Source organism: Neoarius graeffei, chromosome 28, assembly GCF_027579695.1.
Source record: "Neoarius graeffei isolate fNeoGra1 chromosome 28, fNeoGra1.pri, whole genome shotgun sequence".
NCBI classification, from domain to species: domain Eukaryota; kingdom Metazoa; phylum Chordata; class Actinopteri; order Siluriformes; family Ariidae; genus Neoarius; species Neoarius graeffei.
The window spans coordinates 39,601,106-39,615,873 of NC_083596.1; the positions used below are offsets into that span (position 1 = coordinate 39,601,106).

The following is a 14,768-nucleotide window of genomic DNA, read 5'->3' on the forward strand; positions in this document are numbered from 1 at the left end:
CTAGAGCCAGTGTGGACACAAAAAGAAGGCCGTGGGGCAGATGACGTCACACATGCAGCACTGCTGACCTATACAGGGATCAATAGAGGAATGTAAGAAACTATCACCGGGCGGCACGGTGGTGTAGGCTAGTGGTTAGCGCTGTCGCCTCACAGCAAGAAGGTCCGGGATCGAGCCCCGTGGCCGGCGAGGGCCTTTCTGTGCGGAGTTTGTATGTTCTCCCCGTGTCCGTGTGGGTTTCCTCCGGGTGCTCCGGTTTCCCCCACAGTCCAAAGACATGCAGGTTAGGTTAACTGGTGACTCTAAATTGAGTGTAGGTGTGAATGTGAGTGTGAATGGTTGTCTGTGTGTCAGCCCTGTGATGACCTGGCGACTTGTCCAGGGTGTACCCCGCCTTTCACCCGTAGTCAGCTGGGATAGGCTCCAGCTCGCCTGCGACCCTGTAGAAGGATAAAGCGGCTAGAGATAATGAGATGAGAAACTATCAGCAGGGGTCAAGGGGGCTGCCTGAAGCTGTTGAGATTTTAACATTTAAAGATGCTATAGAACACATTTTTTACATCGATTTAACATAGAACAGCAACAGAATTTAACCATAATGTGTATCTATTTGATGCCATATTTTGTAATCAATGACATAAGTGGCAAAAAAAAATATATATATATAAATTAGACGAAAATGTAGCTTTGAAGAATATACTTGCCTAAATATTCCACTGATTTTGTTATAACAATAGTATCCATAGTTCATCTCATTTGTTTATTTTTTTTTGTTTCAAGTTGATGTCAAAACTAGTCTAATATAAGCCACATTCATTTTTCAAAAATCATCAATATGAGCAGAAATCAATGATTCAGTAATATTAGATATATACATATGTACAGCAAATACTGGAGATATTTGATTTAAACCTCTCTTTTTGAAAGGTTTCACTGCAAAGGAATTTAATGCTCTTTTCTGGGGTGCATTCTGTCTTTCCTCCAGTTTTCTCTGATCTTTCCTTCTGCTTTTCTGATGTTCCCGCAGTGCTCTGAATCAAGTTCAACGCATTAGAAACAAAAGCACGAACGGAGTTAAAACATGTTTTCTAGCAAATGGGCGCAGCCATATTGTTTTCTCGTTCTATCGCGTACAGTCTCGCGGTCAGTGTTGCCAGATACTCCTGATGTTTGCCAGCCCAAACTATGTTCAAAACCCGCCAAAATGCACTTGAAACCCCCCAACTGGGCGGAGAACCGCGCAATCTGGCAACACTGCTCGCGGTATTTACATCAATTTAACTTCCGAGTGTTCCCGAATGTCAACGAGAACAAACGAAGCCGACGAAAACCTCGCTAAACAAGCAAACCAAATCAGAACGTATTCTGCTGGTCATTTTACTTAAACATATTTTTAATGGATATACAAGAGATTTTAAAAACAAAACAAAACAAAAAAAAACACACACACACACCACTTTCGCTAGAAAATAGCGGAATTCCGCTAAATAGCGGACGTCTGGGATCCCTGCCTATAAATCACAGCGATCCGACAACGGCGGACAAGCTTTCAGTCATTTTTGGAGCAGAACTCGGACGCAAAATCCACCCCCGCTTGAACCAATTTTTGTATTTAATCGGTGAACTTAACCTATTTGAGCACACACAGAAAACCTGAAAGTTTATGATGTCACTTTCGTAAGACTAGCACTTTAAAAATGATGCAAAAAAAAAAAAAAAGGGGGGGGCGCGCACACTTTCAGCAAGCGCAAACCTCAGATACAAAATGTCAGTCTCCTTGCTGTGGGCAAGGTTTTGTTACACTTCCATTAATTTAACCCAAAGCCTCTGGGGAGACATGTGACCATGGTAAGCAGCAGCAAAATGCAGTAATCTCTTGCATACTGAAATGCATGCGCGGTCGGGTCTTAGTTCAAGACGCGATTTGAGTGGACGAAGACACTCAAAATCGTTCACGGGTTTAGCACGTAACCAAACAAATCTAATAATCTCTGTAACGTCTGCTATTGAGAAACAGAAGATCTTTGAAAACGTTTCATTGATAATGCAGATTTTAAAGATGCAAAAAAAGGTGCTCACCAGGCTGTCGAGACCACCTCCTAGAAGGTCCACGGCTCCCATTTGCATGGATGAGACCTGTGGCACGTTGACTGGAGGACCCAGGTCGAGATTGAGAAGGTCACCCAGGAGGTCACCTTGAGATGGAATAACCTGGGGCTGGTCGATAGTGGAAGTCGGGCCGCTGCTAACCGGGCTCTCGCCGGTGTCGATGCTGTTCGAGAAGAGAAAACAGGACACGGTGTGAGAACAGGATGACTGGAGTTAGAAACAGTCAGCCATTTTCTGTCGAGGCGACCTTTTCTTGTAAAGGCTCACAACAGCATCCAGAATACAATTTAAAAAAAAAAAAAAAGCCTAGTGGGTCATTTTTGTAAACTGGCTATGATTTAAATGTGACGGATTGTGCGTCTTTGACTTTCTCATGGATGCAAACGGCGTGCCTTTTTCACGGCTGTCTGGGGGGACTTGTGTGAATCGTGCAGATCCGATGAGTTTTTTTTTTTTTTTTGGGGGGGGGGGGGGGGGGGGGCGCATTGGAGTGTCTGGTTATAATTTCATCAAAGTAAATTCTGTATTAAAATTACTAAATAAGCAAATGCCCTTACAGTCCATGAAACATAGGAAGTACAAGTATGAGAAGAAAACAGTAAATCAGAAAGCTGCGCACGTAAAGCCAATTACGTAACTTACGTTGGACTGATGGAAATCCTTGTGCGTGCAGTGAAGTGCAGCCAGCAGCAGATAATGGCGCGCAGCCAATTGGCTTTATGTGCGCAGCTTTCTGATTTACTGTTTTCTTCTCATACTTGTACTTCCTATGTTTTCATGGACTGTAACGGCATTTGCTTATTTAGTAATTTTAATACAGAATTTACTTTGATGAAATTATAATCAGACACTCCAACGCCCCCCCCAAAAAAAAAAAAAAAACAACTCATCGGATCTGCACGATTCACACAAGTCCCCCAGACAGCCGTGAAAAAGGCGGCATCCACCAAAAGGCGCGCCGTTTGCATCTATGCTTTCTGTAACTTTCTATATTGCTAGAAACAGAAGGAGAACTAGTGGAGCCGTCGGGGAAACACAGCATGGGTGAAAAAAAAAAAAAAAGGATTTTAATCAGAATATTATAAGTGGCACGCTGTGCTCGACTGAAACGGTTTTTCTCCCCCCCCCACAAACACATCACCTTGAGGGCAATCTAATTTAATACAGATGATGTATCCTGTAACACTTAAACACACACACAGAGAAAAAGCTATTCCACTCAGTTTCCTCGAAGCCCTTTACCTGCCGTGCTGGATGGGCAGGTGCTTGCGGTGGATGCCGTGACTGCCCTCTACGAAAGCGTTCGGTGGTTTGTGGTAGACGGAGGCCAGTGAGCCGATGTGGCAAATGAGCTCGTCCAGCAGCGTGGGCTCGATCAGGTCCGTCTCCTCCGAGATCAGTGGCTTCTCCGAGAGCACCACCTCTTTCGCCGTCACCGGGTCAGTGGACAGCAGGCGCCAGTAGATGTAGCCGCGATCTCGCAGGTCAGGGTTATCAGAGTCCTGTGGAAAGCAGTAAGGAAGACCAGCAGGTTTTAAGGTCTGGAGTATAAATAAATAAATAAATAAATAAAAAGGCTACATAAATTAAAAGTTGTGCCATGAAACGGCAACAAATCCCACCTGAGTGGCCAAGCTGAGAACTTGCTGCACCAGCTCCTGTGTCTCTGAAGGCTTCTTCAGGAACAGCTTCACTATAGCCGTCAGCAAGGTGAGCTGAACCTGCAGGCAAACGGAACGACACGTGAAACCTTGCGAATTTAAAACCCAAATCATACCAGGCACCACGGTAATCGGTATTAAATAGATAGACCGGTTTCCGTCTGGATCGCGCCATTTTGTGTGACGGCTGCTCGGAGCGTCAGACCTGAGTGCTTTCGTCGTGGAAGCCCTCCAGGAAGCTTTCCAGAAGCTCATCGGCGTTGTCGATTCTCTCTGCGTATTCGCCCACGATCCAAATCATGGCGGCACGAGCGTCCGGCTCGTCCAGAGAGTCCAGGTTCTCGCACAGAGTCGCGATGATGCTCTCGTACCTACATGAGGTCACAGAATTTCATCCAAGCAACAGTTACTGTAAAAATCAAAAAGGATGACGTCACTCAGGTCTAACTGTTCACAACTGGACAAACAGTCCAGAGACACACTGACTTGTTGGGGTACTTGCGGAAGATGTCTCGGATCACCACAATGGCCTCCTGCACGACGTAGTTCACTTTTGTCTGGATGAGGTCCAGGAGGGTGCTCACACAGCGCTCAGCTGATTGCTAGCGTACACACAGACACAGAGAGAGAGAGAGATTTTCCTATAACAGCACATCATCCTGAAGCGTCTATCAAAATTGAATGCTTTCCTGTAACAGTAATAACGATAAAGGGAATTAAAGCCTGCTTAATAGCATTAACATACCTCTACTTTTATAGCGCAGCGCCCGATGGCACGAACCGCCTTGCGCACAAAGTCCACATCCACCTCGGTGGCGTACTCTTTCAGCTCAGCCAGTACCTAAGAGCAAAAAACATGACCTTTTCATTCCACCTACAGCATGTTGACTAACCTTATCCAGGAACTCGCTATTTTCATACCAGTTCTGCTGAAAGTCATCATAGTAGGAGGAGAAGAAGAAAAAGGGGGGAAAGAAAAAAGGAAAAAAAAAGCCATGCCATATAAACAGGGATATTGCGCCGCCTCACATTTCTGACATTAATTCTTTCACGCTCATGTTGGGAGACGTGTAACTTCTAGACAAGAGACAGGTTTTTCCCACAGGGAGGAAAAAATAAAATGGTTTACTGTTCAGTGCCTGCGCTAGGATTCAGATTTTACTCCATTAACACCGGACGTGTCTGAGCATGCCTGTGCTTACAGGGATTTTCTGGCAGCTCTTGAACAGCCTGTGGCTCAGACGGTGAAGCTGTTACGCGAGCTCCCGTTGGGCTTTGTGCGACTGTTGCAGTGGACAGAATGCTTTGTGCAAGTGGGGAAAGTAGCAAGAAAAATCACATTTAAAGCAATTAGAATTAAAAAAAAAAAAAGCCAATATGGAAGTCCTGAATTGTCACTGCTCTTTTAAACTTTCTTTGATCCTGAATACATTAACAGGTAGGCGTGTAAGAATGTCGCAATACGGATTCGAATTACTGAAATGGGATCGGGACACTTTGTCCAACAGCTAAGACATTTCGCCCAAAGCCTTTTTCATACACACAATTATTTTATACACTACCGTTCAAAAGTTTGAGGTCACTTTGAAATGTCCTTATTTTTGAAAGAAAAGCACTGTTCTTTTCAATGAAGATCACTTTAAACTAATCAGAAATCCACTCTGTACACTGCTAATGTGGTAAATGACTATTCTAGCTGCAAATGTCTGGTTTTTGGTGCAATATCTCCATAGGTGTATAGAGACCCATTTCCAGCAACTATCACTCCAGTGTTCTAATTAGGGATGGCGAAAACTAAAAATAAAAAAAAATCTTGACCGACCACCGAGCCTCATTAGCCGGTTAACCTACGAGTTTAAACAGGGATGCAAACGGCGCACCTTTTGGCGGATGCCGCCTTTTTCACGACTGAATCGTGCAGATCCGATTTTTTTTTTTTTTTGGGGGGGGGGGGGGGGGGCGTTGGAGTGTCTGAATAATTTCATCAGAGTAAATTCTGTATTAAAATTACTACATAAGCAAATGCCGTTACAGTCCATGAAACATAGGAAGTATGAGAAGAAAACAGAATGCACTGGCCAAGGCAGGACTAAACTCGATGTGCCTTCTAATAATAATAATTTTTTTAAAAAAATAGTAATTTGTAAGCTAAAAAGCCTGCGTCTACACTTGTTTCTTTCGCCGAGTGGCAGCTGTGTTCAACTGGGGCGGGACATGACTGAATGGGTGTTTCTGATTTGTCAGCTGTCGTCCTTATACCGCATGGCATGCCCCAAGCGTTTACAACACAGAATCCCAGGTTCTCCGCTCCAAAATCGGCAGCTTCAAAACGATTGATTTTTTTTTTTTAACCGACAACCAAAAAAAAAAAAAATTAACCAGTTGACGTTAATTCGGTCAACCACCGGTCAAACGGTCATCGGTTAACATCCCTAGTTCTAATGGTACAATGTGTTTGCTCATTGCCTCAGAAGGCTAATGGATGATTAGAAAACCCTTGTACAATCATGTTAGCACAGCTGAAAACAGTTGAGCTCTTTAGAGAAGCTATAAAACTGACCTTCCTTTGAGCAGATTGAGTTTCTGGAGCATCACATTAATTTGTGGGGTCGATTAAATGCTCAAAATGGCCAGAAAAAGGTCTCGACTATATTTTCTATTCATTTTACAACTTATGGTGGGAAATAAAAGTGTGACTTTTCATGGAAAACACAAAATTGTCTGGGTGACCCCAAACTTTTGAACGGTAGTGTACGTGGTGACAATATGTGCGACAAGATTGAGGGGGGGAAAAAAAAAAACAAACAAACAGGATCGGAAAAACAGGGAATCTACATGGGAGAACGTGTCTCAGTGATACCTCGCACTCAATGTGCATTTTCTCAGGTCTTGATATAGGCACGCTGATGCCTCTTGATTATGTGCAGGTGAGCCTCATTAACAGCGCACGTGCACCAAAGTGCACAGGACTGACACCCACAATAGTTGAGGCCCCAAAGTATAGGTTTATGTAATTTGGTCTATTAAAAACAATCCCTACCTCTCCACAAGCGTCCCCAGCTGAACACGCCGATTCCTATCATTTCCAGTTTCGTTTTGCAATGGCGGCCCCCGACGTGCGCGAGGAAGGAGTTCTTGTTGAATATTTCTTGGATTTTACATGAATACTAGGTAGGAACCCATCGCTTTGACCACACTCGCCGAGAAAGGAGAGTCTGAGGCGATCTTTACTCGCCATTTGATTTCGCAACTCGCGTTTCATGAGTGGTTAAACTACACGCTGCAAAAATGTTCTTTGCTTTGATGAAATTCCACTGAGAATTCCTCCCCCCCCCCCTCGAACAAATACCTGAAAACGCATATGAAAAAGGCTTTGGATGAAATGTCCTGTCTCATCTCATTATCTGTAGCCGCTTTATCCTGTTCTACAGGGTCGCAAGCAAGCTGGAGCCTATCCCAGCTGACTACGGGCGAAAGGCGGGGTACACCCTGGACAAGTCGCCAGGTCATCACAGGGCTGACACATAGATACAGACAACCATTCACACTCACATTCACACCTACGGTCAATTTAGAGTCACCAGTTAACCTAACCTGCATGTCTTTGGACTGTGGGGGAAACCGGAGCACCCGGAGGAAACCCACGCGGACACGGGGAGAACATGCAAACTCCGCACAGAAAGGCCCTCGCCGGCCCCGGGGCTCGAACCCAGGACCTTCTTGCTGTGAGGCGACAGCGCTAACCACTACACCACCGTGCCGCCCTGAAATGTCCTGTATCCATCGAAATAAATGAAAATCACAAATATCAGGCTGCTTAGTCTACTTTTCCAAGCTGCAATTGTGTTCTTTAGACAGCAGTAGACATACAATAGCAGGAATACACGCGACTTCACTGTAGGCGGAAGTAACACAGCTAACACCTCAAGCGCACAAAAGCCGATCTAAAATGGGAAAGAGCTGCGGTGTGATTGACTAGAAATAGACTTAACACAAAACTGGAGCCCTCTTTTTACAGACTGCAGAAAGATAAAAAGAAAAGAGAAGCAGATAGAGGTAGTACATGGCTTATATTTAAAAAGTTTATTCAGAAAAGACCTATTGGTAACTTTTTTTCATTTTTTAAACAGGGAATATTTAAGAAAAGAACATGCTGCTTTTTTGCAATACATTTTTCATTTAATTTTGCAAAAATACTGTGGGAAAATTGAATCGTGAACCAAATATCGTAAATCGTTACATGCTTAGTAACAGGGTGTTGACTGAGGCAGTCGTACCTGGGCGATGTTGGCCTGAGAGGCCAAGCGGATCATGATGTCCAGTTTCTCCAGCTTGACATAGATGGGATCGTTGTACTTCACAAAGAACACTTTGATCTCCTGTTTCAGGATCTCAGGTCTGGCAAAGAGAACAAAATATAAAATGTTCATTTCCAAAAAAACAACCCTAGTGTACAGCGAGCTACAGCACTGAACTGGCCCAAGTTTCCAAAAAGCATCGCAGCACAAAGATCGAGTGGTAGAGCGAGCAGCACACTGGACACTCACTCTCCTAGTTAAGAAGCTTTTGGGAAACCCACCCCAGTTAGTAGTTTCTCTGCTCTACTAAACCCGATTCAAATCTTTTCGATGAGACGACCAGCTCAGTCCCAAATTTGAAATAATCTACAAGTAAACATGGTTTGAACAGGAATATGTTAGGACGGAGATGTAATCTATTCATACTGCATTACATTCAGCTCCATCGTGCTTTCTGACTGAATGAAACATGAACAAGGCAATTACATTATGCTTTAGGTTGAGTACAAGAAACGCCAGTCAAAAGATTTTGAGGCGAGCATTAAGTATGACGTTTTGTGTCATTTAACATGACAAAGGTAGTCAGTGAAGAAAAATACAGGCTTTGCTACTCATTTGCTGAAAATCTCCCTCCCTCGCTCATAAAAAAAGGTATTCTTGAGCTCTTGTGCATTCAAAGGTCTAAATTAGGCCATTATTAAAAAATGTTCTGTTTCCGGTCCACCGGCCGGGTGAGTGCCGTTTGTGTGGTTGAAGGGTTTTTTGACATTTTTTTCGACTTCGTAAATCTAAAATCGAACTTGACATTTACGCATTCCCAGGGCTTTCCACTAAGGCTCATACTAGCCAGCCATGACAAATAAGTAGCCAGCCGGGGGGGAGTAAACACAAAATAAACTCCTGTGCACGCAGTTCCCAGGATTAAATGTATTTTCCACAGACCATTTATTTATTCACTTTACTCAAATACAAAGTAAAATGGCAGTAAATCTTCTTTCTTTTCTTGCGTATTGCATCATGAGGCGTTCCTGGCTTGTAAATCTCTTATTTTCGGTGCATGACACATTCACGCAGCTGAGCATGCTATGAATTAACAACGACAACGGTCTGCAGTGGGGCTACACAATTACACACTCAGTGAACATTTCTCCATTTGTGTATGAAAATACACTCCAACCACTCAGTTTGGTTTCATTTACAACCAACGGTGTCTTCTGATGCCAGCACGTAATTGAACGAGAGAAGACTGGTTTACCGGAGACAAAATAAGAATTATCTCGGCTTCTGTTCCCTCCGACACACTACTGCCTCCACCGAGTGCGCGCGCGCACACCGCATGTCGGGGCCGCAGATGAGTTACTCTCCCTTGATCAACGAGTCTGCGGGGAATTTGTGGTTATTATCGGTACAAACAGCGCGAATCACAACTTAAATGAGTGCGGTTCAGTTTGACATTATTGTCAGTCCGTTAGATAAACATTTAATTTTATTAAAATTGAAAATTAATATTTAGAGCCTGTGGGCTACAAAAATAAGTCATTAAAGTAGCCGGCTGGACTTAATTGTGTAGTCGGCTGTATGGCCGGCAGCCGGCGCTTGTGGAAAGCTCTGCATTGCGCGCAGAATATAGAATTGAATCAGCTCTGCGCATGCGCCGTGCGGCACAAAATAATGTCAGCCACCATGAAGGAAGCAGATCCGGAGTTTTCAAACATTTGCTTAAGTGTGAAATCGCAAAATGGTATTCTAGCGAACAACAAAATAGTAAAGATTCAGAAAAACAAATCATTCAGTGATCATTTTAATAGTGTAATTTCATCCGAACTAGGCCTAACGCTCGATTTAGAACTACAAAAAGTCCGTGTGTCGGACATTTTAAGTACCTTTGTAAAAGTTCTGCAAATGTTGCAGTCAGCATTTAAAATGCTAACTTAGTTTTTGTACAAGTTTCAGTTGATTAAACTGTCATATTTTATTAAATGTGTCTGCTTTTGTAATAAAGTACTGAAAGAAAAACAAACAGCATTGCGATTTCTTATCCATCCATATAAAAAAAAAAAAAATCCCTCCCTCCCAACTGAAAATTTTTTTGCTCACCCGGTGGACAGGAAATGGATTTTTTTTTTTAAGGATGGCCTTAAGCAGCATTTCAAACTATAACGCATATAGTATTAACGTTAGCTTTATGCTAGTGTTTGATGTTTCCGAATTTACGGTGAGGGCTATAGTTATGGATGAAAAAGTATAACCGATTTAAACGAAACTGAATTTCAGACTACAAGGTCTGGCGTACAATGAGGGGTGAGCTGTAGAGTAATACTGCCATCTAGTGGCATCACTTGTATAGCCTTACTTTGCCTTTTCGTCCGTGCAGGAAAACTAAAATATGATGCGTCTAATTTATTAAAAAGTAATTTGATAAGTATTGGTGAATGATGTTTGCACTCTGACCTCTTCTGGACAATGAGGTTGATGTTCCTGAGAGCCACGTACTGGACCTCAGGCTCGCCGGAGAGCAGCGTTACTAGAGGAGGAGAGAGCTTCTTCAGCAGGGTGTTGTAATAGTCCGAGTCCTTCGGCAGCAGCTCCAGGAATTTCATCAGGACCTTGACGGCTGACAACACGACAGCCGAGTTGGCGTGCGAAAGCCGTGGGGTCACGCGCTCGCAGATGCTACAGCAATGAGAAAAATGCAACATTGAATACTTGGAAGTGCGACACCACTCGTATTCAATAGCTTGAAGCTTTTATATATATATATATATATATATATATATATATATATATATATATATATATATATATACACAAACTTTTCACAATGTGACTGGTGACTGCTGTGCTTTGCAATCCATTGACCAAGTAAAGACTTTTCTTTCCATAGTTAAAACAAAGACTCAAGGCAATAAAGTCAAGACTAAATAAAAGTCCTTATCTGGACATCAGGCTGTGATGGATAGACGGGTTTAGTCATAAATGTCTGGAAAATTACTGGGAAAGTTCATCCTGTTCCCCTCTCAGGCCACAAATCATTCCCCTCATCCTCCTCTACGTTTAAACAGAACTGGACTGTTGTTACTTTGCCCTCAATCTGTTCTCTTACCTCTGGGCTTCACGCTCATCTTTAGGATTGTAGTTGGACAAGCAGTCCAGGATGAAGATCTGTCCCCACTCAGTGCACTCGTTCAGGGCCGTGAGCAGCTTGTTGATGTTCTGAGGGTTCAGGTCCAGCAGATTGCTGTTGGGATGAGACTCGCTGATCTCAGACAGCGCTGCCACGGCATTAGCTACAACCTGGGGAAAGAAAACAGGGACGTTTCCTTAAAAACCATTTTAAAACGGAGTTTAAAAAAAAAAAAAACCCTGTGAAACCTTCCGTCATGAACACTGAATAAATCTTTGTAAATGGGATATAAAAGAGTGAGTGGAGTCCCACATCACCACCTTTTCATCAGGACGGAAAGACATGTACATAAAAATAAGAAATGAAGGTAAGAAATGAAAGGAAGGAAAAGAAAAACAAAGAATGCAAAGAAAAATTAAATGAAGGAATAAAAATAAGGAGAAAGGAAATAAATTTCTGCAGAGAAAATGCAAAAAAAGTGTGCTTGCTTAGCTGTAGCAGAACAGAAGAAAAAAAAAAGGAAAAGACGAGTGCAGGTCAGACCAGATTGTATGAATGTGTCAGGGGAGTTAGCCTGAAGTATCACATGAAGTTTGGTGTGTCTCGGACGGAGCGTGTCCAAGTAGGACGACTCGATTCGTGTGCCCTATTCATTCTCTATAGGGAAGAAAAACCCCGAATGACAAGAACGACAGAATGGGTGCGTCGATCCAAAAGCTGTATACAAGCACACTACACCAGTGGATACAGTATGTGGTGAAATGTTACTGAGCAAAACTCCACTCATTTGAATGGGGCCAAAAATCAATGGAGGCCTGTGGAGGGAAAAAAGGATGCATGAAAACCAAGGAAAAGACTAGTGCAGGTCTCAGATGAGGGGATGAATACGTGCGAGGACTTGCCCTGAGGCATCATGAGAAGTTTCATCACTTGGTTCAAAAAAATTTGATGGCGTGAAAGCCCCCCCCCGAAACGGCATTCATTTTTGATGGGGCCAAAAATGAATGGAAGTGAATGGGTGAAAAAGTGGGGCACGAAAACAAAGGAAAAAAAACGAGTGCGGGTCAGAATTGGCCTGAGGTATCACATGAGGTTTGGTGCATCTGCGATGAAGCGTGTCAGAGCAGGACAATTTGATTTGTGAGCCCTATTCATTCTCTATGGGGGGGGGGGACAAAAATGACAAGAGAGAGAAAAAACAGGCGAGTCAATCCAAAAGCTGTATACAAGGCACGCTACACCGCTTCAGGATGAACGTTTCTGATTTAGAACGGTGTTGGGATCTCAAAAGCTGTAGCAGGACTAGCAGCTCCAAAAAACAGGTGTACAGGAATAATAGCGTAAACTTAAAGCAGATACGCAGAACCATGGCCTCACTTTTTGTTTATAAATGCCTTGAGACCCCAAGAATAGCGCAGCAACCGTTTTAAGCGTCAACAATAAATCTAATATAGTAATTTTTACGATAAAACTATTCATACAGGTAGCAGTCTGAGTGAATGACCTTGACATCTGTGACATCACCGCGGTAAGGCTATCGGTCTCGTCGCCATTTCCGCTATACTAAAACACAGCTGACTGCAACTCCGATCCTCTGTTCTGGATGCGTTTTGTGAGAAGTTCAAGGGCACGCTGGGCGCCTACGAAGTGGTCTCTCCTCTGCACATTTTACTGAAGACTCGTACGAGACCTCTGATCTGTTGAGGAGCGTTGGCTATAAGCCTGTATTGAAAGAGGCTGCAGTACCAACAATTAAAGGAAAAGAAAACTATAAGAAAAGGAAAGCAAGTTCAGTTGCACCAGTTCTCCCAGAGTGTGAACCGAGGGTTGTTTGTAAAACCCGGGACGAAACGCGACACGTTATCGCTCGGGCAGTGACCTCCCCGCGGTTGTTGCCAAGACCGGTGACATCCCGTCCCGGGTTTTAGTAATTGCCTGAGCCGAGCAGTAATGGCGGAGTACTCAGTATGGAGAAAATGGAGAATGAGTGGACCAGCTGTCTGATTTCTCCACTGGACGTGTTTGCCTCAGCAGCAATATCTCACCCTTACGTGGAAAAAGCGAATGAATGGAGAACTGAAAGTCAGATTGTTTCAATACAATCAGCCACAAGAAGCGAGAACACAGACGGGCAAGACGCGACTCATTTGGATACAAAACACCACTCGTTGTTTACCTGCATTTCGATTAATACATGTAACTTGTATTGTGTGTTTAAGTTACCGGTATAAGATTATTTAATTTGCTTCAGAATGTGATTGTCTCAGTTCATCTGATTATTTAATTAGCCTTTTACGTTTTATCAGTGAAAATGCATGCATGTTGCTTAAGTTATAACATCCATCCTGTTTTAATGAGAGTCAACCAACAGTCAGTGAAGTCAAAATCAGTCTTAGTTGAGCAAGTCAGTAATGGCATTTCTTACTTTCAATGTAAATTTATTTATTTTTTTTTAATTTATAGGACTTTGGTGTATAGCTGTAAAAGGCCTCGGCCTTAAAATCGGTCAACGCTGTGACTTCATGCACTCAGGGCTGGCTGGCTCAGCAGGGCAGCTCAAATGCCAACTTTGCGGTCGATTTTAACTCTCAAATATACATTTTTTATTCCCATTTATGCAGCATACAACAGTAAAGGATGGCAATACTATCCACTCAGAAGTTTAATTAAAAATAAAAAGGTTCTGCGTATCTGCTTTAAGAACAACAGTGTGCTTGCTAAAGCACACTAATTAAGGAAGGAAGAAAAAAAGAGAAGCAGAGTTAACAGTGAACAGGACAGGGTGGTCATACTGTTTGAACTTTTTTTTTTTTTAGTAAGATGTGACTGAAACCAATCAGTAATCATCTCTCTCACTGCTGGACTTCCTTCAGCCAGCTCTTATCTCAGGGATGGAGCTGAAACCCCTCTTAACTCAACACCCTGATACACACCATAGGGTTGGAGTCGGCGATCAAGTCCCTGAGGGAATCCAGAAAGCCCTGATCCTCCACCATCTGCGCGTTGATGTCATGCAGCTTGGCCACGCACACGGCTGCCGTCTTCCTCACATATGGGTCCTCGTCCTTTAGACACTTCCTCAGAGGCTCACACAGGTACTCCGTGATCTTGTCCACGCGAATGCAGCCCATAGTGCGCACGGCCAGGGCACGAATCAGAGGGTTGGGATCTTCACAGTCCTGAGAGACAAAGACACACGTAAAGTTAAACACTGTGTCGGACAAAAAACCCTCCGAGCGTCTCCTTTTCTACTGATCGCGCTCATTCTTCAGTCGCCTGATACAACAGTTTACACGCCGCTTGATCACCATGTTCCAGATTACTTGAACACCAGGAGACACACTTGCCTTCACAAAACTGTTGACGGCCATGATGGCCATGTCCGGCTGACTCTTGGCATAGTTCATCAGGTACAGATAGACCAGCTTCTTCAGCTCCAGGTTATCAGTCTGCATGCAGTTCACCACATCTGGAAACAAAGAGCTGAAGAGGGAAAAGACGACCTTTACATCACCACACCATCATTATCCAAACCAACACCTGCTTACAGTTAGGGGTGGAAGGAAGGAAGGAAGG

At 43.4% G+C, this 14,768-nt stretch overlaps 1 protein-coding gene across 1 annotated transcript in view; it reads right to left on the reverse strand.

Moving 5' to 3' along the window:
* Positions 1–14,768, reverse strand: part of ap2b1 (adaptor related protein complex 2 subunit beta 1) — a 68,267-nt gene that overhangs the window by 50,103 nt on the left and 3,396 nt on the right. The window contains 11 exon segments of the mRNA XM_060912824.1: positions 2,080–2,272; positions 3,352–3,611; positions 3,732–3,830; positions 3,976–4,141; positions 4,257–4,372; positions 4,516–4,611; positions 8,048–8,168; positions 10,520–10,741; positions 11,172–11,362; positions 14,126–14,371; positions 14,540–14,675. Of these exon segments, the coding sequence (XP_060768807.1) occupies positions 2,080–2,272; positions 3,352–3,611; positions 3,732–3,830; positions 3,976–4,141; positions 4,257–4,372; positions 4,516–4,611; positions 8,048–8,168; positions 10,520–10,741; positions 11,172–11,362; positions 14,126–14,371; positions 14,540–14,675 (1,846 nt within the window).